At 42.6% G+C, this 24,517-nt stretch overlaps 1 protein-coding gene across 2 annotated transcripts in view; it reads left to right on the top strand.

The window, feature by feature from the left end:
- The window catches only part of NRPA1 (nuclear RNA polymerase A1), a 145,964-nt gene that overhangs the window by 64,800 nt on the left and 56,647 nt on the right, over positions 1–24,517 (top strand). For both annotated transcript variants that reach the window (XM_087661269.1, XM_087661270.1), the window contains exons 7-8: positions 271–453; positions 629–815. In XM_087661269.1, the coding sequence (XP_087517395.1) occupies positions 271–453; positions 629–815 (370 nt within the window). The remainder of the gene's footprint in view (positions 1–270; positions 454–628; positions 816–24,517) is intronic.

Genomic DNA, 24,517 nt, shown 5'->3' with positions numbered 1-24,517 from the left:
GAGGTCAGAATAGAAATTGGCTGGCAGATAATTGCTGATTGGCTAGAAAATGGTTGATACATGGTTGTAGCATTGGCTACAGAGGCACATCCTGATTCCTTCTTCTCCTTCTGTTTACATCTCTTTCCCATTACATCTGCTAACTCCGGTTGAATCTATTGTTTGAAATTGTTTTTGGGTGTTTGTGTCAACTTTTTTCCCTGCTCCAGATGGATATTTTCTCGCCATTTATAGAGAGCTAAATTTGTTTGTTGCTTGATTTCATTTCAGGTGAAAGCTCGCATGAAACGTTTATGGGAAAAGGAAGAACGCATGTGCTCCCTGATATGGAACATACAGAAGGTTTCTGGACGGGTAGGATATAGTGGACCGTCTGGATGGTCTGACTTCTTTCTGGATGCATTATTGGTCCCTCCGAACAGGTTTCGACCTCCCAACAAGCTGCAAGGCGTAGTAAGACAATGATAGACAGTAACTGTTTGCTACTGAGTTGTTGTTCAGCTACTGCTTAGTAGGAATGTTTAGTCTCTTTATGTTTGAGCTACACGTTTAAGTAACATACCAAAAGCATGGTTATAGATATCTTGCTGTGCATTTAACATTTTCTCTTTGGGTGTTTTTTTAAAAGATTATGGAGCATCCTATGAACGTCCTCTACACTCAAATAATCCAAGCGAATATGAACTTGGCAAACGTTCTTTGTGGAAACACCATGAAGAAATCAGATTCCTCATCTATGCTCAATTCTGCTCAGGCTGCAGGACTTTGGCTGAGTTTACAGAATTGTGTGAATAGTTTAATTGACAGCTCCACTGGTATGGTGACATCTTATTTTTGATCTACAATCTTTGTGTTTTAAGCTCCGGACCCCTGAAATCAGTAGTCTTTTGGTTAAGGACTCTGGGATGCTTCTTGGGTTGATCAGATGGGATGTTGGTTCAGGACGTTGCTTGCTCATTGGATAAGCCTTAAGCTGCTGTAAAGCACTGCTAAATTGCATTTTGGGATAGTTTTGTTCATAAGTTTGTATTATATTCTTTGTGGAACTTCAGACACTTACTGGTGGTATTGGGGAGTTGAAATCCAGGTTTAAGTTGATTCTACCATGTTTAAAGAGATTTAGCTCGCTTATGTGAGACTCAAACATTTCCTTTGTCACCGTTGTCTTCCACGCATGTGCATAGTTCTATGTTTGTGTGTATATGCATGTGTTATAAGGAAACTCTTAACATGTTGACCTAAACAGTGGTCATACTTTCCCTCTATCTATATATTCAGTTCAGCAAGTACACTCTTCTCTCTTGCTTCAGCTCACACATTGTCACGGTCTCTCATTTCTCTCTCCTCCATAGCTGGTGCCATTTCTCACATTTGGTATTAGTGCAGCTTCTGTGCAGGGATTCCGAATAGCCACCATCAGCCAGTGCCACTCAGCGAAGGTCCTGTTGCCATCAGCTCTCAACCTGAGGGAAGAAGTCAGCTGCCATTTGCCAAGGAAGAGCAGTTGCAGCTGCCGGAAGCTCCGCTCTGCCCAGATAGTGCAGCTGCCTGCTCCAGCAGTGTTGCCACCTCCACCCTGCCTGCATGTTGCCCTCCAGCTCCACCTAACTGCGCCAGCTGCGCCGCTGCCACCTGCACCCATCCGCTGCCTTAAGCGCCTCCCAGTGGGTTGGCTTCAGCTTGCGCCACCTGTGCGTTGCCACAGCAGTGCCTCTGCCCTGTCTGTCATTGCCTGCTGCATTTCCTGCAGCCTAGCACCTGACCTGCCTTGCCTGCATGCAGTCCACCAATGCTGCCGCTGCCTGTCTGGCAACCTCAGCTCCGCCCTGCAGCTCCTGCTCCACAGCACTTCCGGCTGTACTGCCAACTTAGCCGACTACTTGACAAGTCTTGAACTCTGCACGCGCATCCTATCCTGAGGCACTTGACATTTGGGGCTTTTGCCAGATTAGCAGTCCTACATGTGAATCTACACAAAAAACGCCAACATTGCACAATTTCTTCGAGATTTGTGCAAGAAATTTGGGGCTTTTCAGTCTTTTGACTCTGGCACGTGTAACGAGGCACATTTACTGTTGGCACACGTCTCAAGGCAACATTTTGACAGAATTTCAGACTGTAAGGTATAAATTTCTTCAATTTCTTTTCCATGGATTCAAACCATATTTCCGCATCGGCTTCAACGGTCTTCCCTTTCCCATCAAATTTTGGTGGTTTGATTTGTTTGAGAAGAAACTTCTTCTCTTGTGTCTTTACTGGGCTTAGTGCGGGAACAAGGTTCTGATTCTGCATTTGGGGTTGTATGTGGTTCAATTTAAACTTTTGCGTTAAGATTGCATCTACACTTCTCTTCATAACTTATCTCAATGCGTAGATTATTTTTCGTTAATACTGTGTAGATTATTTTTCGTTAGTACTGTGCAACAAGTCAGATAATCATAAAATTCTCATTTATCCATAAAGAGCAATGAGCCTCAAGTACAATTATTTAGGGATAGATAGAGATAGGTTGGGACGATTTTTCTTTCAAGAGATACATCAGCACCAAGTTAATAATTCCTTATTGGATTCAGCTATGGGAACAGAATAGTAATATGGGTTTTGGGAATAGATTCTCAGGAAGTAGTAAGTCATGGGAACTTCAAGAAATTCCCACTTTTGATAGCCATAACATTCGTATCGCCCCATTATCTTAATTCTATTTGCCAGCAAGACTTTGACCACCTCCTCATAGATGTATTGAGTCTGTTCTACTTGCCGGCATCCAATGTGCAGGATTGAGTTTACACATGTCTCATGGAAGATGAAGAACTTGATAATCTTCAAGTCCTCCAACCATTTTAGTCTTTTCAGATTGTTTTGAAGATAGGCAAACCGATTGGCATCTATGTAGGAGTAACCTGCACTCCAAGTCCAACGCCTTTTCCCATACAATTGTGAAGGGTTGTAGAGGCAATCCAGGATCCCCATCATGTCAGTTTTTCTGTAATAACTTGAAGAATTCATAGTAGTTTCGAACATGATATGAAATATGAGGAACTCGCTCCATGCCTCGCAGGTTTGGAAGCAACAAGAATCTAGAAGTGAGTAAAAGAAAAATGTTTTCTAGTGAAAACATCACTTCACTCTACCGGATTTATTTTTATCTTGATTGTGTTATTTATAGGTTCCCTCTAATACCAACTATAACATGTCCGGACCTTGACACGTTTTAGTAGTCCATCGGGAGTTTGATCTAAAAGATGCTGCTTGGCACTCCTACGGAATCTCACAGGATTTGTCGGTTAGCGACTTCCCAGTCTACTCCGCAACGGAACGTATCGGCCAACCTTGTTAGGATCGACTTGAATCTTATTGGGTTTCTCATGGTCAAGTCATTCCACAGCCTTCTAGCGTTGGTCTTCAGACGAGATTTACTTTGCGCAAAGCATCTGAACTGAAGCGGACTCATATTGCACTTGGTTCAAAGAGTGAGAAATGAGAGGGATGTATTGCTCAATCTCTCTATCCGTAGGGTAAAGTCCCATTCCGGTCTCTTAAAACGATATAAGTCAATGTTCTATCCGACATTAACTAAGGTCAATACGTCATCGTGGTTTGAATGTTGAGAAGCCTCCCAGTTCTCTTGGACCATCCTGCTGTAGGATGAACTCGTCGGGGATTCTGTTCACCCGCTTCCTTTGATAGCTTTAGTTTTCTACCTAAGGACACATTAGTGGTAACACACACAAGTAGCTTCTTTAATTAACACGTTAGCCACATGTTTCTTTACGTAATTTTATGCACTAACACGAAATAGTTCAAACAAATTTCTTGAAAGTAAACTTTATATTAAAATTTTAACTGAGATATAAATCTTGTCTATAGGACGATTTCCGCAATTCGTGAGGATGCGTCTTATTTTCCTCCCAAGTTTCCGCCCTTGCACTAGTAACAGGGCCTCGAGAATGCATCGCGAGTCATGTAGACCATTTGAGTAGGACTTGGAGGCAGGGGATTTACAACTAGAGCTCCCCTTGGCATCCAAGCGTCCTCCTAAGATCAAACTAATTCACGGAGAGACCTCTCGTGGCAGGTTCGGTCCACATTCTCGTCATGATTATTGAGAACCCCCTTGGATAGGGTTGGTGGCCAGCCGGGGTTGGCTTGGCATGCCCCTCCAGGAATTCAACCTGATTCTTTTTACAAGGTTCTTATGAGAGCTTTGGTCAAACTATCCTTTCACAAACAGTGCTCCTAAAATTACAAGCACAAACAATAATGTGGGCGAGTGCTCAGAACACCTACTAAATTGGAGTTCCTTTTTGAACGCTTAGCATTCAACCTTTGGATTTTTCTTGCCTTGATGTCAGCTGCAATGCCCCACTGTGGGGGTAGGGAATACCCTTGTTTCATCCCTCATTCTTTTGCAATAAGAATGAGAATTTACGCAATTGGTCTTACATCCAATTAGAAACACCCATTAGTTTCTGGATGGTAAATTTTTCTTAAGTTCTATAGCTCTTGGGTTGGGTTTTCAGCAAGATCCAGATAATCCAATCTAAGGATCTCAAGGACCGTTTGAGGGTGGCTCCACCCTCTCGAGAATGTATTACAGATTTCAATTCCACTCTAGCTTCCGTTAAGAGTTTCTCCCCTCTAGGGTTCCATGATGGAAATCTTTCGCTCAATCCTCTTGCGAGGGTAAGGGGTAACCTAGTTTATTTTAATTAGCTCTTGTTCAATTGCAACCTTTAGGTACGTTATTGGATTAGTGGAGAGGGTCCTTCCTTTGACGTTTGATGTGTCAATTTAAGTGGTATCATGCCCAGGAAGTTTGTCTAGAGGAATTCTTAAATCTAGTAGGGATTGTTGACAAGGTTTTATCTTTTCACTTATGTTGGTTCGACTAAAACTAACTTGACTTTGTAACGTTTTTCGATCTATCTTGTGGTTGAATTCTTAGTTTGTTTCTGTCGAAAGAATGTCCTAACGAATTTTCCTCTTATAAGCTAGCTTTAGTAGAAATTACGATGAAGACCACTTCCTATGTGCAATACAATCAAAATTATATCTACCATATCAAAAGAATTAGGATGCAAGATTTAACACCCTTGAGAGCAAATGCTTTCCATGTAATGTGCGATCCTTCATACTTAATATGGAGATGCAAGCTATCCTTCCTAAACACGTCTTGAGATGCCATTTCTTACAATAATTCAATTCTAAAAAATTCACTTTAAAGATGCATCCTACAACCAAATGATATTGGCACATACATCTTAAGAGAGCAAATAGATGAAAACTTTTATCTCTTCCTATGAGTTACTTAACACGTTTATCTACTCTTTATGTGTGGATTTATGCAAGCCTTGTTAGTTGCGTGATTTTATGAATGTGAATGACCTACGAATGACAAGTTACACTTCTGCAGAAATAACTCTAATATTATGCACCAATTTATTCAATTCCATGCAAGAAAACATGATATTTCAATAGGCCATTTCAATGTAAGATCATTTCAATGCAAGGAAGTATGATCTTTCGCAAAACGAATCTTTTTCCTTTGTCTATTATTTGCTATGTAGGAAAGATTATCAATAGCACACCTGGTTATTCAAGGATATATTATCTAGACCTGAACCTGAGTTGTTGCTTGTCGTAACGCCTTGACCGGTAACTCCGTTGGTGTTTGTGGGATTTCCATTGGCGTGAGGCAATCTTCACTTGGGGGCCATTCTAGGATGCCTTTCCTGCTAAGGACGAAGACTTGAACAACCTCTGATCAAGATAACTTGAATCCGCTCCTTGCGTGTGTGTCCTTGGTAGATGGCTTGCTGATTATATGCCTTACGAAAGATAGTGCGTGTGAACCCCTCTCAAAGGGGGGGGGAGCTTGGAAACTTCTAGAAGTTTCTTCTCTCTCTCTCTCTCTGCGCAACTCGACAGGGGGGGTGGGCAGGGTACAGGCCTTCGTCCCAGGGGGGAGGTCTTTATAGGGAGGAGGAGGAGTGGTATGGGGGGTGACGGTGGCCTTCTCCCCACCCTCCACTTGGGCAGTCCAAAACGGCCGGCCGCCATGCAAGCCGTCGTTGCGAATTGGGGGAGGAATACTGGGGGTAGGGGGAGGGAGGTGGCACGTGTGTGCCCCTTGTGCCACATCGTCTTCATCGTCATCTTCTGCTTCCTCTCCCTTTCGCCAGTTGGCGGCGTCGACAGGGGGGGGCGGGGAGTTAAAAAAAGAAGAAGAAATAATTTCGATGAAAAATTATAGTGGGGTGGGGGCGGGGGTTTATGGAACACGTGAAAAGGGGAGGGTTTATTACAATCAAACATTGAGTCTTTGGATGGTGATGCTATAGCCAACTTGATTGAGGAGGATGATGCATTTCTCACTTACAGTTTTAAAACGTCTATGATTGATTCAATATTTAATGCTGCTGAAATGCAACATACATGGTATTTTGATGGTGGGGTATCCAAGCACATCACTTCTTGGAAGTATTTGTTCACATCCATGCAATCAGCCCCTATAGGGAAGAGAGTTGCTTGTGCGAACAGCTCTAGCTATGCTGTTTGTGGCATTGGTACAATTGTGATCATTGCTACAAATTGCTCAGATTTTCACCTTATGGATGTAATATTTTTGCTTGGGATTACTAAAAGCCTTCTTTCCGTTTCAGCTTTTAATAAGCAAGGCTTTCAAGTCATCTTTGAAGATGAGAAATGCATTGTTAGAGATAGAGAGCTTGATTATGTGCTTCGTTTGTCGAGTACTTTGTACAAAGGTCTGAAGAGATCTCATCATGCTCTAACAGTAAGCATGTTACTCCTGCTATGCAAAATGTAGAGCTATGGCATGCTCGATATGGGCATGTGAGTTTTGGGAATCTTATGACTCTTAAAGGTGTTAGATGGTTAATGCCTTGCCTACTTTGGATATTCCACCTCCCCATACTTGTGAGGGTTGTAGTCTTGGCAACATGCATAGGTTTGCCTTTAAGAAGGACAGTGTAGTGCGTGCCGTCCGGAAATTATAGCTTCCACATTGATGTTTGTGGTCCCATGTGGACTTGTGCTCTTGGGGGTCATTTTTATTTCGTCACATTTATCGATAATTACTCTAGGTACACTTGGGTGTATGGCTTGAAGGCCAAATCGGATGTATTTATGTACTTCAAACAAAATTTGATATTGGTTTGAAAGTGCATACTCTTTGCACAGACAGGAGAAGGGTACATGTTTAAAGCATAGTTACCTGGAACGGGGAATGGGAATGGGAACAGGACCCCCTGGAACGGGGGGAACGTCCAAGGCTGGGGAACGGGAACGGGGGGAACGGCACACGTCTTAAGTGTCCCAAATATGCCCTGCATGACCCAAATTGCCCCAAAGAATGTCCCTCTAATTGCCCTAATACCTGTCAATGCATGAAATTGACCCAAATGTCCCAAAATTGACTCGATTACCCCCATAGCTCCAAATTGCCTTGAATTGCCCCAATTATCCCAATTTCCCTTGAAATTAGACAATATAAATGGATGAATACCTCGGAATTGAAGATTGGCTGAAATTTGATTCTGATTTGCAAGAGTTCATAATGCATCAAATTTGAACTTTGCATGGACTCCTAATTAGCCAGAGAGAGAGATTAGTGTGTGCACATTAGGCAATGGAGATGGGTGAATATGTGGTAGAAAGACTGTGACCCAAGCAAAAAAAAAAGCGAGAAAAAACGTCAATTTTCAGTCAACAGGCCTGGAACGGCCGTTCCAAACAGGGAACGGCAGGGGGAATGGCAGGGAACGTTTCGTGGCCGTTTCACCTCCTTGGAGGGTTTGGAACGCGTTAGGCCGTTCCTATAGGCCGGAATGGCCGTTCCCTGTTTCTATGGTTTAAAGCCTTTGAGGCTTATTTGCTAGACCATGGCATTGCATGTCAATCTACGGTGAGGATGACTCCTCAACAGAATGGAGTTGCGGAATGCAAGAACCATACTATTATGGAAATGGCTAGATGCATGTTTTAGAGCAAAGGGCTGCCTTATAGATTTTAGCTTGAAGGCCTCATGCATGCAAATCATGCATTTTTGTTGGGTATAGCATGGAAATCAAAGGATATAGGGTGTATAACCCTTCCACACACAATGTTTTTGTGAGTAGAAATGTCATGCCTTCCACACACTATGTTTTTGTGAGTAGAGATGTCATAGTCTCTGAAAATTCAGCACATATGCATGTTGAATTTGAAATCCCAACCACATCAGACTCTTTGGATGTATTTGAGGGTCTCCTTCCATATACTATTGGTTCGGGGGACTGACTTTCATGCAGAAAACCAGCCATTAATGCATGTTGAACCTGTCCCACTTGCCCAAAATCACCCTCCAGCTGATCGAGTTTCTATTAGGTCAGTGGATGACACAATTGTGCAAGAAAGGGCTGCTATACATATAGCCAAAACAGTCCCTAGATAGGGCATCCTTGCTTCATCCCAAGGGTGGAATGAACAGGAGCTGAAAGACCCTCTTATGTTTGTACTCTAACAACGACCCTCTCATATGGTGCCAAAATCCCCCTTCTAAGCTCCTTAGGCACTCCCATAGCATGTAGTCTATGTATCAATTTGTCTCTTGGCATTGTGTAAAAGGCTTTGGAGAAATCCACAAATCAGCAAATAGATCCATTGGCCATGAGCCATGCCCTCTTGAATGATGACGTTGAGTGTGAGGATGTGATCCAATGTAGAGTAGACTCTCCTAAAACCAGCCTGCCCCTGTGCTCTGAGTCCCCACATCTCTACCCATTTGCTGAACCCTTGCTTAAGGATAGAGGCATATTACTTAGCTAATGTGTGTCCAACCATAATAGTCTTATAGTTACTAGGTCTCTCAGAGGCCTACATATGGCTCTATTAAACATGTAAGCTAGTAACAAATCTCTAGGATGGATCACGTGCTCGGCTACTAATTCTTGATGGTCTTGTGTCTTACCTCTGCTAAGTCTGTCAACAATAGCCTATGTCCAGAAGATAATGTCATGAGAGGTCCTCGCCATCCATAACTCTGCCACATCTTGTTCCAATAATATCTTCTTAGACGTGTCAAATAAAGACATTTGATGTGAGGCTATCCTGGCATTAGAGTCACCTAGTAGGATGACATCTCGCTCCTTTGAAAACTCTGAAATGTCCTCAGCCAAAGCTATATATGGTGATTGCCCCTTGGGTGGACCATAGCGAGATGTCTTAGGGGGGAAATTAACATATGGCAATGTATAGAGTGTGCTTCACACTCCGTACTCTCACCCACTTATATCTAGCTTGCTTCTCTCTACGAACTACCTCAATCATTTACTAGAGTTTCTCCTTGAAAAGCACTGCCACTCATCTTGATCCCCTACTACTTTCATCTTCCTATATTCTGACTCCCATTTGTATCCTGTCACCTGTGGGAGTGTATTGTGTGGTCCTTGATGTGTCTTCGCATAAAAGACTATGTCTCTCCCTTTCAATGTTTCTTCAAATATCCCCACATCTAGTTGTAGAGCTTCATTATTGTTTGATGTTGCTACCGCAAGGCTGGTCCAGTGGTCCTTCACCGTCATTTGGTGTGTCTCTCCATGATCAACGTTCTTCCTCCTTTGTAGAAGGCTAGCTTGTCTTCCTCCCTAGTTGCCTTGATTCTTTGCATGCACTCCCTCATATGGGCTAGCTAGGTCAGTGTGAGTTCATCACCGAAAAACACGCTGGTACCTCTCAACATGCAACATGAGCAAGGAAGTCTCTCCTAGCTGCCATGGTTGAAAAGCAAAGAATGAGAGCACACTTTTTTGAGCTCTCCCCTTTAGTGTCTTTCTTACCCACTCTCCAAGTGATGGTGTGCCAGTCTTTCTTGATGTTCATTAGTGGCAAGTGCATACAACTCCTTGGTATCTTCTTCCATCTTCTCATGCATTTTTAGCCCTGTTACATGAACATGCAATGCTCTCACTTTTTGTCTTTGCTCCACCTCCAATGTGTCATTGATAATGGCTGTAGGTGATGGTTGTGCTAGTTGTTTTCCTTTCTTAGCCACTTGGATCCATTGTTCTGCTTCTTGTGAGGCAGGGTGACAGGCAAGGAGGTGGCGGGGAGATGGGGGTGGCAGGGAGGTGCAGCAGGAGATAAGCGGCGCTATTTTCGCGAGGACAATCCGACAGTTGGCACACTTTAGCAACTAGGGGAGTTGCTCAGGTAGGGGGAGTTTCTCAAGCAAGGGGATGACCTAAGGGCAATAATTCAAGGCAAATAGGCGGACCTCTAGGGCAGGTCTGCAGTAGCATAGGCCACATGACTCCGCCACATGTGCATGCCACGATTACATTAGAGGAGATTGCATTGCACATTGGTAAGATTGGTGACGAGGGCTAGATTAGATTTGCAGCAGATCAGGTCATGATATTAGAGAAAGCCTTTTTGTCACTTTGTGTAAGCTCGATACAACTTTCATAGATAAAATGGTTGAAGCCTTGAGGCTGAATTCAAAGATAGAAGATGAAATGATCCCATGCATTGAGGAGATGGTTGAGAAAATGGCTTCATGCTTTGATACAGAGCTTGCTGTGAAACATAGTAAACACAATGCAAATGCTGCCATGATTGCTGAGAGTCCTATTCCTTCCAAGTCGTTGCTGTGCTTGTATACGCAGTTTGCTAATCACTTTAATGATTCCTTCCGAGTCTTTGCTGTGCTTGTATACGCAGTTTGCTAATCACTCTAATGATTCCTTAGACTGGGATTGAGAACATTTGCTAGAATTTGCTAAGTCTTGCTAGGTGAATGGGTTCAACAGAATCATAACCATCTTCCAAATTGTCATGAAGTTTACATTGTGGATGCTTATTTTGACACATAGAAAGTGATTCGCTTCTTTTTTGCTTTTTAGAAGTGAGTGGTTATCTTTTTCTCATGGGCAGGATCATGGTGATACCTCGGATCCATCAGAAGTTGACTTTTATTTTAGTGTGTTTATTGTGATGTTTGAGCTGCTTCCTTAGCCTACTTCATTAAATATAGTGTCGTTTGGATCGAGTCTACTTCCACCTGAAGAGTCTTTTGCACTTGGATCCCTTTCTAGGGACTCGTTACCTTGCTAGTACTAGTAGACCATGTGGAATTTGGGGACCCTTCCACCCGATTCCATCCTAGAGGACCCTAGAAGATCTGCCTGACTTGCACCTACTACCACTTTGCATCTATCTTTACGGCAGATTGCATATTGCACTTTGAGTCAGAGAGTTTGTAGAAGGCTCTAAAGGATCCATACTAGCGTGAGGCCATGGAAGAAAGTTGAGAGCATTAATTAGAACGAAACTTGAACCTTAATGGATGGTCCAAGACACAAGAAGGTCATTAGTACTAAGTGGATCTTAAGGACCAAATGGAAGTTGATGTTTGAATAGGCCATGAAATTGGCTCAATCAAAATGTGAGAAAAAGTTGGCAAAAGAAAGAGCAAGAGTAGTGGAAGAGATGATACAAATTTAGCAGCAAAGTTTTGCCAACACCTTACTTGAAGAGACAAAACAAAGTGGAGGAGATTTAGAAAAGAATCTTAAAAGAAGGTTGCAAATCACTAAGAGTAGTTAAACAGAGTTTGAAATTAAAAGAAAATCTAGGAGCCTACTCCACATAGACTTCCTTCTCCAAATAATTGTTTAAAAAGGTGGTTTTAGCATCCATCTAGAGCGTCCAACCTTAGTGATGTTAATATAATTGATCTTGTGCTTTTGTTGAAAACCTTGCACTACAAGGCATTGACATTCTGTTCTTCTAAATATGCATTTATGCACACTAATTTCTTTTTGGTCAGAGTGGTAAGCTTTGGATCCACCATATTCATGAGAGCTCCCATAGTAGTCTCCTAGGATACTCTCTTTGCTTTCTTTATGTTACGAGGATGTGAAATTTTGAGATGCTTTAATCTTGCCAATAACATTTGATTAGGTTATTAATCAAATGTGCAAGGTTGTTGGTACATGTGATGCACATGGCAGTTTTTTTATGGTAATACGCCAAGGACGCCGAGGATGCAGTTGGTGCCAAAGGCAAAAGTTGTAATAAGTTATGTTTGATAGGTACTCGGTGTCAAATTTGGGCCTAGACTCATTTATTGGCTACTAATGTCAGTGGTGACATTAGAGACTAGGCATTAATTAATTAATTAATACCAGTCTAAGGGTCAATAACCACTCAAGGATACTTGAAAGATAAATTGGCCTAGACAATTTAATTATTGGCTAGTGAAATTAATTTCTTGAGAACTAGAATAATTATTAAATTTATTTTTAGAATCAATATTCTAAAAAATGATTTAATAAGTTGGATAATGCTGAAAAATGAGATTACAAGCTACCACTTGGCAAAACTTGCCCATGCAAGTGGGAAAAACGTTTTTAGGGGCTGGTAAAGTCTATTCAGGCCATTGTGAGAGAGAAGGAGATTATTAGAGAGCAAGGAGAGGTTGTTGATGTGCTTCGTAGCCACTAGGGAGTAGTTCTATAGCAAGTGACAACAATTTGGAGCCCTCCTGGAGTAAGTGACAGCAGCCTAAGGTCCTTCTAGTGGAGGTGACAACATGTAAGAGGGAGCAACAGTCTTTTTGGTAGTTCTAAGCTGCATGTGATAGGCCCTGTGGTTGTTTGAGTAGGTTAGCAGTAGTTTTTAGTGTTTCTTGTGATGAAATTCTGAAATTTCTCTCTTAACAGTATTCTCTCTCATTCCCTAGCCATTTCTTAAGTTATCTCAATATTTTCTAATAGTTTGAGTTATTAGAGGAAGAGATTTCAGTCAATCTTTGTTGTAAACCCTAATCTACAGCAAAAATTAGGGTTTGATAGTCACCTTGATATGCATGCTCAAAATTGAAGGCCTAGGGCTTGAATTCCAACAATTAAAATTGAGGAATTTCAAGGACATTCAAGAGCTCGGCCAACCAATATGAGATTTGGGTCTGAATTTGTCTTTCAAAAAGAAGGGTGAAGACCAATCCCCAAGCAAACCAAGGAGCAAATCGATTTGGAGGCTTGCTAGTCAGGTTTGACAGCAAGAGACACTTGGATTAGCAGAGGATCTCAATTGTACTCCTTCCATTTGCAATATAAGATAAATAAATATTGTAAGGGAGTCCAATTTTGGGGCCAACTGGTTGTCCACTATCCAAGGTTAAAGTGGTATAGTGTGCACTTTTAGTTTATGTGAATTTTATGCTTGTTGTAATTAGTACTTATGTCCAAGGTTAAACTGGCTATAAAGGGGGAAAGAAAAATCCCTAGTGTGGTTACATCTACCTTTGTTGGTTCTAGTAGGCCATTGGACACTTGTTGCACACCCTTTGTCCAAGGCCTTACCTCTCTGGGGTTTCACTTGGGCTTCCTTGGTTAGATGACCATTGCCTTTTGATGCCATGGTTGCTTTGGGGTGGGATGCCTTGGGGGTAAAAGAAAAAATTTGAGCTGGGTACGAGAGGGGGTGTTGACCTAAAAATTGCATTATAAACTGTGAGATGGAGAGAAGATTGAAGCTCAGCTGAGAGTGCAGCAGAGAGTGTGGAGAATGAAGCACGAGACCCAATGCAATAGACTGAAAGAGTGTAATTTGAAAGTACAAAGTACAACCTTTAAACCTTAGGGTTGTAGGGGGTGTTCACATTCGAACAGGATAAGTGCTCGTAAGTGTGTCATATAAGTACATATAAAAGAAGACAATAAGTTTGGGGGAGAAAACCTCTTGTACTAAGAGTAAAAAGTGCCCCAGTGTCCTATGGATCACCGACACTCCTCTGTGAGCATAGGCGTGAGTGAAAACCCAATAAATCCCCTTGGAGTAAAGAGTGATCAAAAGTACAAGGATCATCCACCACCAAAAGAGATCAAATTTAAAGCATTGCAAAATGCTTCAAATTTGTCACAAGGAAGAGCTTTGTTGAAGATGTCTGCCACATTACTGTTGGTAGGATAATACACAAGGATGATATCACTTGCATGTAGCCTCTCTTTGACAAAGTGATAATGTATCTTAATGTGTTTTGTGCATGCATGAAACACTAGGTTCCGTGCTACTATGGCACTGTGATTGTCAATGAACACGGAGTAGGCTCCGTAATAGATACATCCAGATCAGCTAGCAAGCGTCTAATCCATACGCATTCAACTATGGTAGTGAAAGCTGCCTTGTATTCAACTTCACATGATGATGTGGCAACAACGGATTGTTTCTTGCTAAGCCAAGATATACAAGATGAGCCAAGAAAGAAACAATTTCCACAAGTGGAGTGATGTGAATCATAATCACGAGCCCAATCAGAATCATTGTAAGCATGTAACTGCAGTGGTCCCCCCTTGGCATAAAGCAATCCAAGAGATCTAGTACCTTGCAAGTAACGAAAGACACGCTTAACAACTTGCCAATGTGACATACGTGGCTGATGCATACATTTGCTTAGGGCTGAAACTGCAAACTGTATGTCCGGTCTAGTGTTGCATAGGTAAATAAGACATCCAACTGTTGGAGCATATGTGTGCATATCAAACAAATCACTGTCATCATATAATGACAACTTTAGTCCAGGTTCCATTGGTATATAGACTGACTTGCAATCCTATAAGCCAAACTTCTCAAGAAGTTTATCAATGTATCTTGACTGTGATAACCCAATACCTCTAGCATCATGTATGAACTGAATGCCCAAGTAATAATGCAAAGACCCCAAGTCTGATATTTAAAAAGTTTGCTGAAAATTTTGTTTGAATGCTGAATTCTGATCAGCATGTGTCCCTTTAAGCAAAAGATCATCAACATATAAACAAATGATTAGCATGGATCCCCTCCTTTTTACATACATAAAGGGTAGACTCAGATGAGCTGTTTATAAACCCTTGGCCGAGCAAAAAAGCATCTATCTTTGCATACCAAGCTCTAGGAGCTTGTTTCAAACCATATAAAGCCTTTTTCAGCTTGCAAACCAAGTGTTATGATCCTTCAATTGCAAAACCAATGGGTTGCTATACATATACTTCCTCATGAAGTTCCCCATGTAAAAATGCAGTTCTATTATTTAACTGATGCACAATCCATACATAATGGGCAGCCAAAGCAACCATAGACTTGATGGTAGAGATTCGGGAGGTAGGAGCAAATGTCTCCTTATAGTCAATGCCTTTCTTCTGTGCATAGCCTTTAGCTACAAGCCTTGCCTTATCTTTGTCAATGGATCAATCTCCATTCCGTTTGAGCTTGTAGACACATTTTGTTCCAATAGCTTTCTTCCCAAAAGACAAAGACACTAAATCCCATGTTTGATTCTTAGTGATAGAATCCAATTCAGCTTGCATTGTTGCCATCCAATGCACACTTTGTTGTGCATTCTCAAAACATTCAAGCCTCTCATCATCAACTATGCTTGCTGCCATAACAAACTCCATGGTATGTGTAGTATCGTGCATATGAGCTTGCCTTCTAGTACGACCAGCCATGGGTGCATGCATATGACTATCTTTCATAGTCTGTAAATACCATCTAGGCATTTGTCTTGCCTCCTGACTGTGCATAAGCTCTTGCTGAATTTCGGTTTTAGCACTTTGCTGAATATTCAGATTAGCCAATGGCTGATTTTTTGCATTTTCCAATGGAGCAGCTGGCTGAACATTGAGTTCACTTGCTGAAACTCCAGCTGAATCAGCAAATGTGATGGGCAGCAGCCCTTCAAATACATCATGGGCAGCCTGATATGTGTCCAAACTTGCAAGGGACAATTCTGATTTTTCATCAAATAGTACACCCCTACTGACAAACACCTTTTTAGAGGAAGGATAATAGAGTTTGTAGCCTTTGCTCTCATTGCTATATCCCACAAAATAACATTTGACAGCGTTGTTATGCAACTTTTTAATACTCCATAGCAGAATGGGATTGTAGAGAGGAAGAATCAGTCACTCATGGAGATCGCCAAATGTATACTGACTGTTCTTAGCTTCAAAATTTGTAATTTTCTTTAATGCTTTGATGGGGCATCTGTTCAAAACATGGCAAGCACACATAATGGCTTCTATCCAGAAATTGTGTGGTAAGTTCTTTGCTTTCAGTATACATTTGGCGATCTCCATGAGTGACTGATTCTTCCTCTCTACAATCCCATTCTGCTATGGAGTATAGACAGTAGTGAATTGATGAACAATGCCCTTCTGCTTCAAAAAAAAATTCAGCATAGAGGACATATATTTCCCCCCTCGGTCAGAACGGAGAGTCTTTATTTTACAGCTAGATTGGTTTTGAACAAGTGCAACAAAAACCAAGAATGCATCATACACTTCTGACTTTTTTACCAAAGAATAGATGCAACAGAATCGAGTAAAGTCATTAATAAAAGTTACAAAATAGTAACGTCCTCCCAATGACTTTGTTTGCATAGGCCCACATATATCTGAATGCACTAACTGTAACGTGGCTGTGGCTCTAAAGCAACATCACGGGGAAACAAAAACCGATGCATTTTCCCCAAAATACATCCTTCGCACAAGTGCTCAGGAGGTCTCTCTTATAGAGGTAATCCATCTAGCATTTGTGTACGCTGTAAGACTATCAAGCTACCAAAGTTCACATGCCCCATCCGAGCATGCGATAACTCTGCTTGTATCATAACAGGAGTAATAGTGGATGCCAAGTATGCAGACTGATCAACTGAAAGAGCATCCAACTCATATAATCCATGACATAAAGTGCCAGTGAAGACCAAAGTCATGTGTTCCTTGTCTCTCACTATGCATGTGTCATTATCAAATATGACCTGCAAACCACAACGTGCCAAAGAAGAAATAGAGTGCAGATTCTTCTTTATACTTGGCACAACCAAGGCATTCTGTAGGCGGCGAATAGAGCTATCAATGGTTGTGAGCACAATCTCCCCAATATCTCTAACAAGGTATGATGCATTGTTGGCACACTGTACAAACTTGCCAACTGGAGTTGCACCAATAGAGACAAATAAATCTCTGTGAGATGTGATGTGCCTAGAAGTACCACTGTAAAAAAACCAAGTGCTTGCATCCTTAGTAAAGCTAAATTCTCGATTAGTGCAAGAAGTGTCATAACTGCGTGTGTAAAATCAATAGTCTGTGTCTGCAACAAAGGACGTTGACTCAGTAGCAGTGGAAGGAGCATCAGAAATAGACATTCTTGACTCCTTTTTCTTCTCCTTGGCGATGCACTTTCTACACTCAGTGATGTAGTGGCCTGGCTTCTTGCAATAATGGCATTTGCCCTTTTTGGCTTGTGTGCTCGTGTTGTGCTAAGAAATGCACTTAGCCACTTAAACAGCCCCAAAACATGCTTATTTTAGGCTTATTTTAGCCAAAATCCTAAAACGGGAAGCGGATCGAGAAAGTTAAGTCGGAGAGGATCTAGAACCCTAATTTTCTATAAAATTGGCAGCTAGGCCTTCACCATTTGACAATCTCGTTTTTGCAGGTTTCAAGTGTTACCAGCTTGCTGCCCACACTCTAGTCACGGAGGACATCTCAGCCCTTGCTGTCCATCACTGTTTCCCTCAGTTTGGCTCTTGTTTCCAGCCCTTGACATGTTGATTGCTGCTATTTCTGCTTGGCGGCTGAATGCTGTTCATCTGCATTACTGTCGTATAGGCTGCCACGGCAGCAAACTGTTGCGTTTGCAGACTCCCGTTGCCGCTTTGACAGTTTTCTCTCTCCTGTCTGCAGTCTTTCTCTCTCCTATAGGCTGTCCTGCATGGGTTTTCAGTCTTTCTCTCTCTTGCAGGCTGTCCTGCCTGCGTTTTCAGCCTCTCTCTCTTCTGCAGGCTCCTTTTGTTAGTCTTTCTCTCTCTTGCAGACTGTCTTACCTGCGTTTTCAGTCTTTCTCTCTTGCAGACTGTCTTGCCTGCGTTTTCAGTCTTTTTCTCTCTTACTGGCTCCGTTTTTAGTCTTTTGCTCTCTTGCAGGCTGTCGTGCCTGTGTTTTTAGTCTTTCTCTCTCCCGCAGGCTCCGTTTTTAGTCTCTCTCTCTTCTCACTGTTGTCTGCATTAGATCCAGTTTCTCACTGCTGCGTTTGCTAGTGTTCGATATCCGGAGGTTGCCTTGCTGCGATTCGAGATCCGTTCGGAGTACGACACACTCTCTAGCTCATTACCCCTGCCTTGATCCTAGAGATACAGGAGTTCGAGGTTCAATATACATTCACTGCATAGTGTATTTGTTGCATGAGCATCGTATTATTAGTAGTCATATCATTTCATTTATTCACCGTGTTCATTGTCTCTGATTTACTCTAGCCCTAACCCTCATTGTGTTCTTTTTATCAGTTTGTGCTTTGTCGTACGGTTTCTGTTTATATTTCTGTGTTAGGGTATTTTTCTTTACATGGGATCAGAGTCTGATACTCTTTGAGAAACCTAGGCCTTTGATCTAAAAGCTCTTTGAAAGAAGCAATAACAACAACAGGTTCAAATGACTTCGAACATATCAACACCGATTCAGTCTCCAGATCAGCCTATGTTGAGAATCTAGCGAGAGTTGGTCGATCAGCTTGCTCCACAAAGTTGCGATATGGTGGGAAAAATATCTGAGTACATGGAAGAAAAGATAGGCAAGCTGACCTCTGAGGAATATAAACTGATCATAGTCTATTGACAAAAGAAGATTGAAGAGCTGCACCAACGGATTGCCCTTCAAGGAAAGCTTCTAAATGAAGGTATGCATGGATTTCACTCTTCAGATGTTGCACGTAAGTCTGATGATATTGCAGGGCCGTTGAGACCTCCATTAGGGATGGGCTCTCCTCTTGGAGAGTAAGATCCAGAGTATGTTCCATTTTTTGAGACTCTTCCGTTCTCTCCAGTGCAAGGTACTTTTGATTTCTCTTTTGTGCCTTCTTCTATTGCCTCTTTTGTTTTGCAATATACTGGTAGAGATCATGTGGAAGAAAGAGTCCAGTCTGTTAACTACAGAAAACATCCTCTAGAGGACCAATTCTTGTATGTTAACACACGTCGCGGGGATTATAAGAAAAAGCAGCCTAAGGTCGCATGTATCATCATCTTCACAGTTTCATTTTCAGTCTTTAAATGATAAAAATGAACGAAAAGAATCTGCACCTTATGCACCTCACTTTCAACACCCACCTATCCCACCATATTTTTCCGTTGCTTCATCACTTTCATTTATACAATTTACATTTCCATTTCAGACACCTCATGTCGCACGGTACATCACATTGGGGGGTTATGGAAACATATGCACATCCTTTAGGACCTCATCCTTTCCTCAGCTGGGTCGTGTTTCACCTATCTCATACACACTTTCGAGATCATTGCAGCCCGGGTATTCCACTCAGTCTCTTTGGAGTGTGAATCAGTTGCCTCCACAGTTTGCCTCCATGACATTGCCTAGTGGACCTTCTGGTCATAATGCTGTGTCCCAGCCTTACTTTGGACAAGGCTACTGTGTCTCAGTGCCTCCACCTAAAACCGACACCTAATGGAAACATTCAGGTTCCAGTGCCTCCTCATCAATCGGTACTAATTGGACACTCACAGCCTACTTGTGCCTATTGACGTCTTTTCCCTCCTTACTCTTATTAGATACTCTCACCTCTATCATCTTTCCCACCATCATCTTACTCTACCCACCTGACACCTCATGGTTCTAGCTCATCTTTTGGCAAGAATGCATTTAATGACAAGACTTGTTTTAATCGGTCAAACTTTAGTACGTCGTCGAATTTGATGAGCCATGCCGTTGATTCACAGAACCTATGAGATCTAGTGCAGGGGTTGAAATCCCAACCCGATCCCGCATTTATTCCATATGAGGTCGTTCGCTCATGGAAGGCTAGAAATGCCTCTGCTATTGTCGAGCTTATGCAGGGCTTATTGCCTGAGTTTCATTCTCAGCTTCAGCATTTTGACTTAGCGTCAGAGCGATGGGCACACTTGACTGACCACTATGCGGCTCGAGATAGGACCCGTCATATTGATGTTGACCATGAGCTTCAGCTTTTCAAAATCACTGAGCGGGATGACTTGAAAGTCAAGATGATTGAGTATCGGTGTCTCCTCGGCGAATTCTCTACTACGGGGACTCCCAAGTCCTCTGACGATCAGGTCACATTGTTCCTAAAATAAACTCCCAAAAAAATACTTCAATTTTGTGGAAGGAATAATTTCAAAGCCTACCATGCTTATAGTCTATGAATTTGAGTGTCAGCTGTTGCGTTACGCACGGTTGTTCGATCAGTTTCATATGAATTCGTCTTTAGAGGGGGGGCTCTTCTTGCTTATTCTCAGAACAAGCAACAAGGGAAGGGTAAATCAAACCAAGCCTCCACTTAAAATAAAAATCAAACTCAAAAGATATATCAATCTGGGGATTCTCAAGGAAACTCCCAGTCACAACTCAGACCTGGGTGGTAGAATGTACCTAAAAAGAATAGGTATTGTCAACATTGTTAAAAGGTTGGCCATTTTGACGACGAGTGCCGATCAAAGACACGAGGCACAACACCAAAATCTATGTCTTAGACCCCCGCCCTTCAGTTGGGCAACCCCCAACAGGGGCGGCAGGGTGATGGCAAGGGGCAGTTTAAAGGTCAGACTCACACTGCCACCGTAGAGTCATCTCAGTTGACAACGTTCTCAACTCGAAAGGGCTTGTCTGATTGGTTTGTAGAGGCCCATATCGTCTCCATAGAGACATTAGATGCGAGTCTCGTCCGCATCTGTGAGTTGGCTCTCGACGAGGTTACTGCAGAGACCCACTCGTCACAGTCGAGCACTTCAGCTCTAGTTTGGATTGTGAACAGTGGAGCTACACATCACATGAGTCCTATAGAGGTCTTTTTTCGTACCCGAGCCCCTATAGCCAGGCGAGTCTGTGTAGGAAACAACTCCTCGGTCAAGATTGAGACTCAAGGTTGCATCAGTTTTGCCATTGACAAGGTTCCGGATCTGGCGTCGTTGAACAATGTATATCATGTCTCTCAGCTTGGGGTGAACTTGTTATCTGTTTAGCAGCTTTGCTGGTTGGGATGAGCAGTTTTCTTTATAGTGACCACAGTCGAGGCCCTTGACTCTCTGACTGGTTTAGTGATTGCTCGCGGTGAGGCACAACCTAATGGTCTATACTACCACATGACACACTTTCTGACCGAACTGACTGCCAAAGGCTCTGTGTTTCATAGCTTCCAGGCCTTAGTCACATCTCGGGAGCCTACGCACAATGAGCGTCTTTGGCATTTTCGCTTAGGGTATCTTGATTATGACTTAGTTAATGAGTCGTCATGCCATGAGCTGGTTGAGAGTCTTCCACGTCTGAAGCTAGCTCGAGATGTCTGTAAAGCCTATCAGCTTGGGAAGCAGTACCGTATCCCGTTTTCTTAGCAGTCTACACATAGAGCTGAGGAGCCTCTTGTCTACACATAGAGCTGAGGAGCCTCTTAGATTGATTCACGTTGATCTTTGTGGGTAGACATCCACTGCTGCTTTGAACGGCGCACTGTATTTCATTTTGATAATGGATGATCATTCTCGATACATGTGGATGTACTTCCTCAAGCATAAGTGAGATGGTTTCACATATTTTTTCTGCTTGGGTGCTGTTGATTCATAATTAGACTGGTCGTTGTGTTGGGTGCATGAGAAGTGATAGCGGTGGTGAGTTTATCTCCCACGAGTTTTCTGAGTTTCTATAGAAGCATTGCATTTCTTGCTAGCTTACCTCTACCAACTCCCCCTGTTAGAATGGAGTCGTAGAGCGTAGGAACTGCACAGTCATGGAAATGGCATGCTCTATGCTGTTCGTAGCGCAGCTTCCTGAGTGCCTTTGAGTCAAGGCTGTTAACACTTCGGTGTACATCCTCAACTGGTGCTCGATTGCGGCTTTTTCTCTGAAGACTCCATATGAGGCATTTTTTGGCTCTTGGCATATTATTTTCAATTTCAGAGTCTTTGGGTGTTGTGTGTACACACACATGCCTGATGACAAGATAGGTAAGCTTATTCCCCTAGCTGATCTTCTTATTTTTGTGGGATATTTCTCTGAAGCGAAAGCCTATCGTTTGTTCGATCCTCGGACAAACAAGGTGATCGTTAGGCGGGATGTTGTTTTTGATGAGAGGGATACCCTAGGACAGTCCTTCGGTGCACACACCTATCATTCTGTTGTAGGAAACTTCTTTGGTTAATTCACACTAGGCCAGATTTAGCTTACTCAGTTAGCATACTCAGTCAGTATTTCATAGTACCTAGGATGTCACATTGGATTGCATGTCTTTGTGTGTTGCATTATTTGCGGTGTACTTTTTCTCATGGCTTGATATATGGTTCTGGTTTATGTTTGGAGGGATACATTGATTCTGATTAGGCAAGAGATCGTGACACCCGGCGTTCCCATGGTGGCTACCTCTTTACCTTGGGCACGGCTCCCATTTCTTGGTCCAGCCGTAAGCAAGAGACGGTGGCGGCTTCCATGGCGGAGGCTGATTACCGGGATCTCTTCGATGGCACCACCAAGGCCATCTATTTGAGGAGTTTACTGGCGGTGCTTCATTTTCCATGTGACTCTCCCACAGGTGTCTATTGTGATAACCAGAGTGCCATTGCCCTTGCGGGCAATCCGATCATCACACCACGGACACGGCATGTGGGAGTGTACTTCCACTTTTTTAGAGAGCAGGTTGAGCTAGGTACTATTCGTCTAGAGTTTGTGCCTTCATCATATAATTTTGCAGATATCTTGACCAAAGCGGTTAATCGGCCGGTTCTTTAGTACCTGCTACCCAGGATCGGCTTGGGTACACCCTCCCCTACTTCTTTAGCTTGACAGGGAGAGGGTGCTTCCCTCTTGCTTTCCCTTCGAGTTTGAGAGGGGGCGGCTTCTACTCTTGATCGTGACAGTGATGATGCTTACAGTTTTTTAGACATTACATTTAATTATTCTTTTGTATTGTATTATGGGCATTTGTAACTTCATCCGCACTATCGGGATGACTTGATTGTAAAAGGGTAGTTGGACAAGTAACACTTTCCCTGCGAGGGAACTGTCCTAGTGGCACCGTTGCATAGCATATTGCATGAGCATGACATGTTGCATCTCCCTTTGTATCACCCTATGCATTGGCATTGTGCTCATGTCAACATGCATTTGTGCGCATTTATCCTTTTTCGGTCTTTTGGAGTGGTCGACTCTAGGATCCACCATATTTTTTGCCTCTTACATATTCAACACATGATTGGCACATATACTCACTTTTACCATCCTTAGGTACTTATTCTTGGCAGTGCGAGGGATTGGCTTGCTAGTTTTGTAAATAACTTGGGTTTAAAACTCTCTTTATCTTTTCCTATCTGTCACTTAATCGGCTGCTGTTCCTATATTACTTATGTATTTTCAAAACACTTAAAAAAAAAAAGAAAACAAAACAAACAAGTCCATTGTTGATTCCATCCGCCTTTGTAGGCCTTGGTAGGCCCTTGGGGAGCCGACGAGCAACCTTGGTCCGATGCTCTGATCTCTCTGGGGTGATCACTTGGGCTCCCTTGGTAAGATATCCATTGCCTCCGTAGTCTTGGTAGGCCATTGGGCAGCCGATATGCAATTTTTGTCTGATTCCTTGGCTGCTTTGGGGTGGAATGCCTTGGGGTAAATCAAAATTTAGGCCAGCCTACTTTTCTCGCCCTATTTTGGGCCTGAGACGGGGTGTTGTGCTAAAAAATGCACTTAGCCACTTAAATAATTCCAAAACATGCTTATTTTAGTCTTATTTTAGCCAAAACCCTAAAACGGGGAGTGGATCGAGAAAGTTAAGTGGGAGAGAATCTGGAATCCTAATGTTCTATAAATTGGCAGCCAGCCCTCCGCTCTTTGAGAATCTCGTTTTTGTAGGTTTCATGTGTTACCAGCTTACAGCCTACACCCCGGTCACAGAGGAGTTCTAAGCCCTTGCTGTTCATCACTGTTCCCTACAGTCTGGCGCCTGTTTCCAGTCCTCCACACGCTGATTGCTGCTGTTTCTGCCTGGCGACTGACTGCTATTCATCTGCACTGCTGTCGTACAACCTGCCACGCCAGCAAACTGCTGCGTTTGCAGGCTCCAGCTGCCGCCCTGGCAGTTTTCTCTCTCCTGTCTGCTTTTGTTGCAGTATTCTCTCTCTTGCAAGCTGTCTTGCCTGCGTTTTTAGTTTTTCTCTCTCTTGCAAACTCCGTTTTTAGTATTTCTCTTTTCTGCGGGCTGTCTTGCCTGTGTTTTTAGCCTTTTCTTTCATGCAGGCTCCGTTTTTAGTCTTTATCTCTCTCCTGCAGTTTGTCCTGTTTGCATTTTCAGTTTTTCTCTCCCGTAGGTTTCATTTTTAGTCTTTCTCTCTCCTGCAGCCTGTTCTGCCTGCGTTTTGAGTCTTTCTCTCTTTTGCAAACTCCGTTTTTAGTCTTTCTCTCTCCTCACTATTGTCTGCATTAGATCCAGCTTGTCACTACTGCGTTTGCTGGTGTTCGACATT

This window comes from Lygodium microphyllum, chromosome 21 (assembly GCF_053477565.2).
Source record: "Lygodium microphyllum isolate KBCC chromosome 21, Lygodium_microphyllum_v1.1.10, whole genome shotgun sequence".
Lineage (NCBI taxonomy): Eukaryota > Viridiplantae > Streptophyta > Polypodiopsida > Schizaeales > Lygodiaceae > Lygodium > Lygodium microphyllum.
The sequence above is the reverse complement of the archived record's forward strand: the minus strand, read 5'-3'. Positions and strand labels throughout refer to the sequence as shown.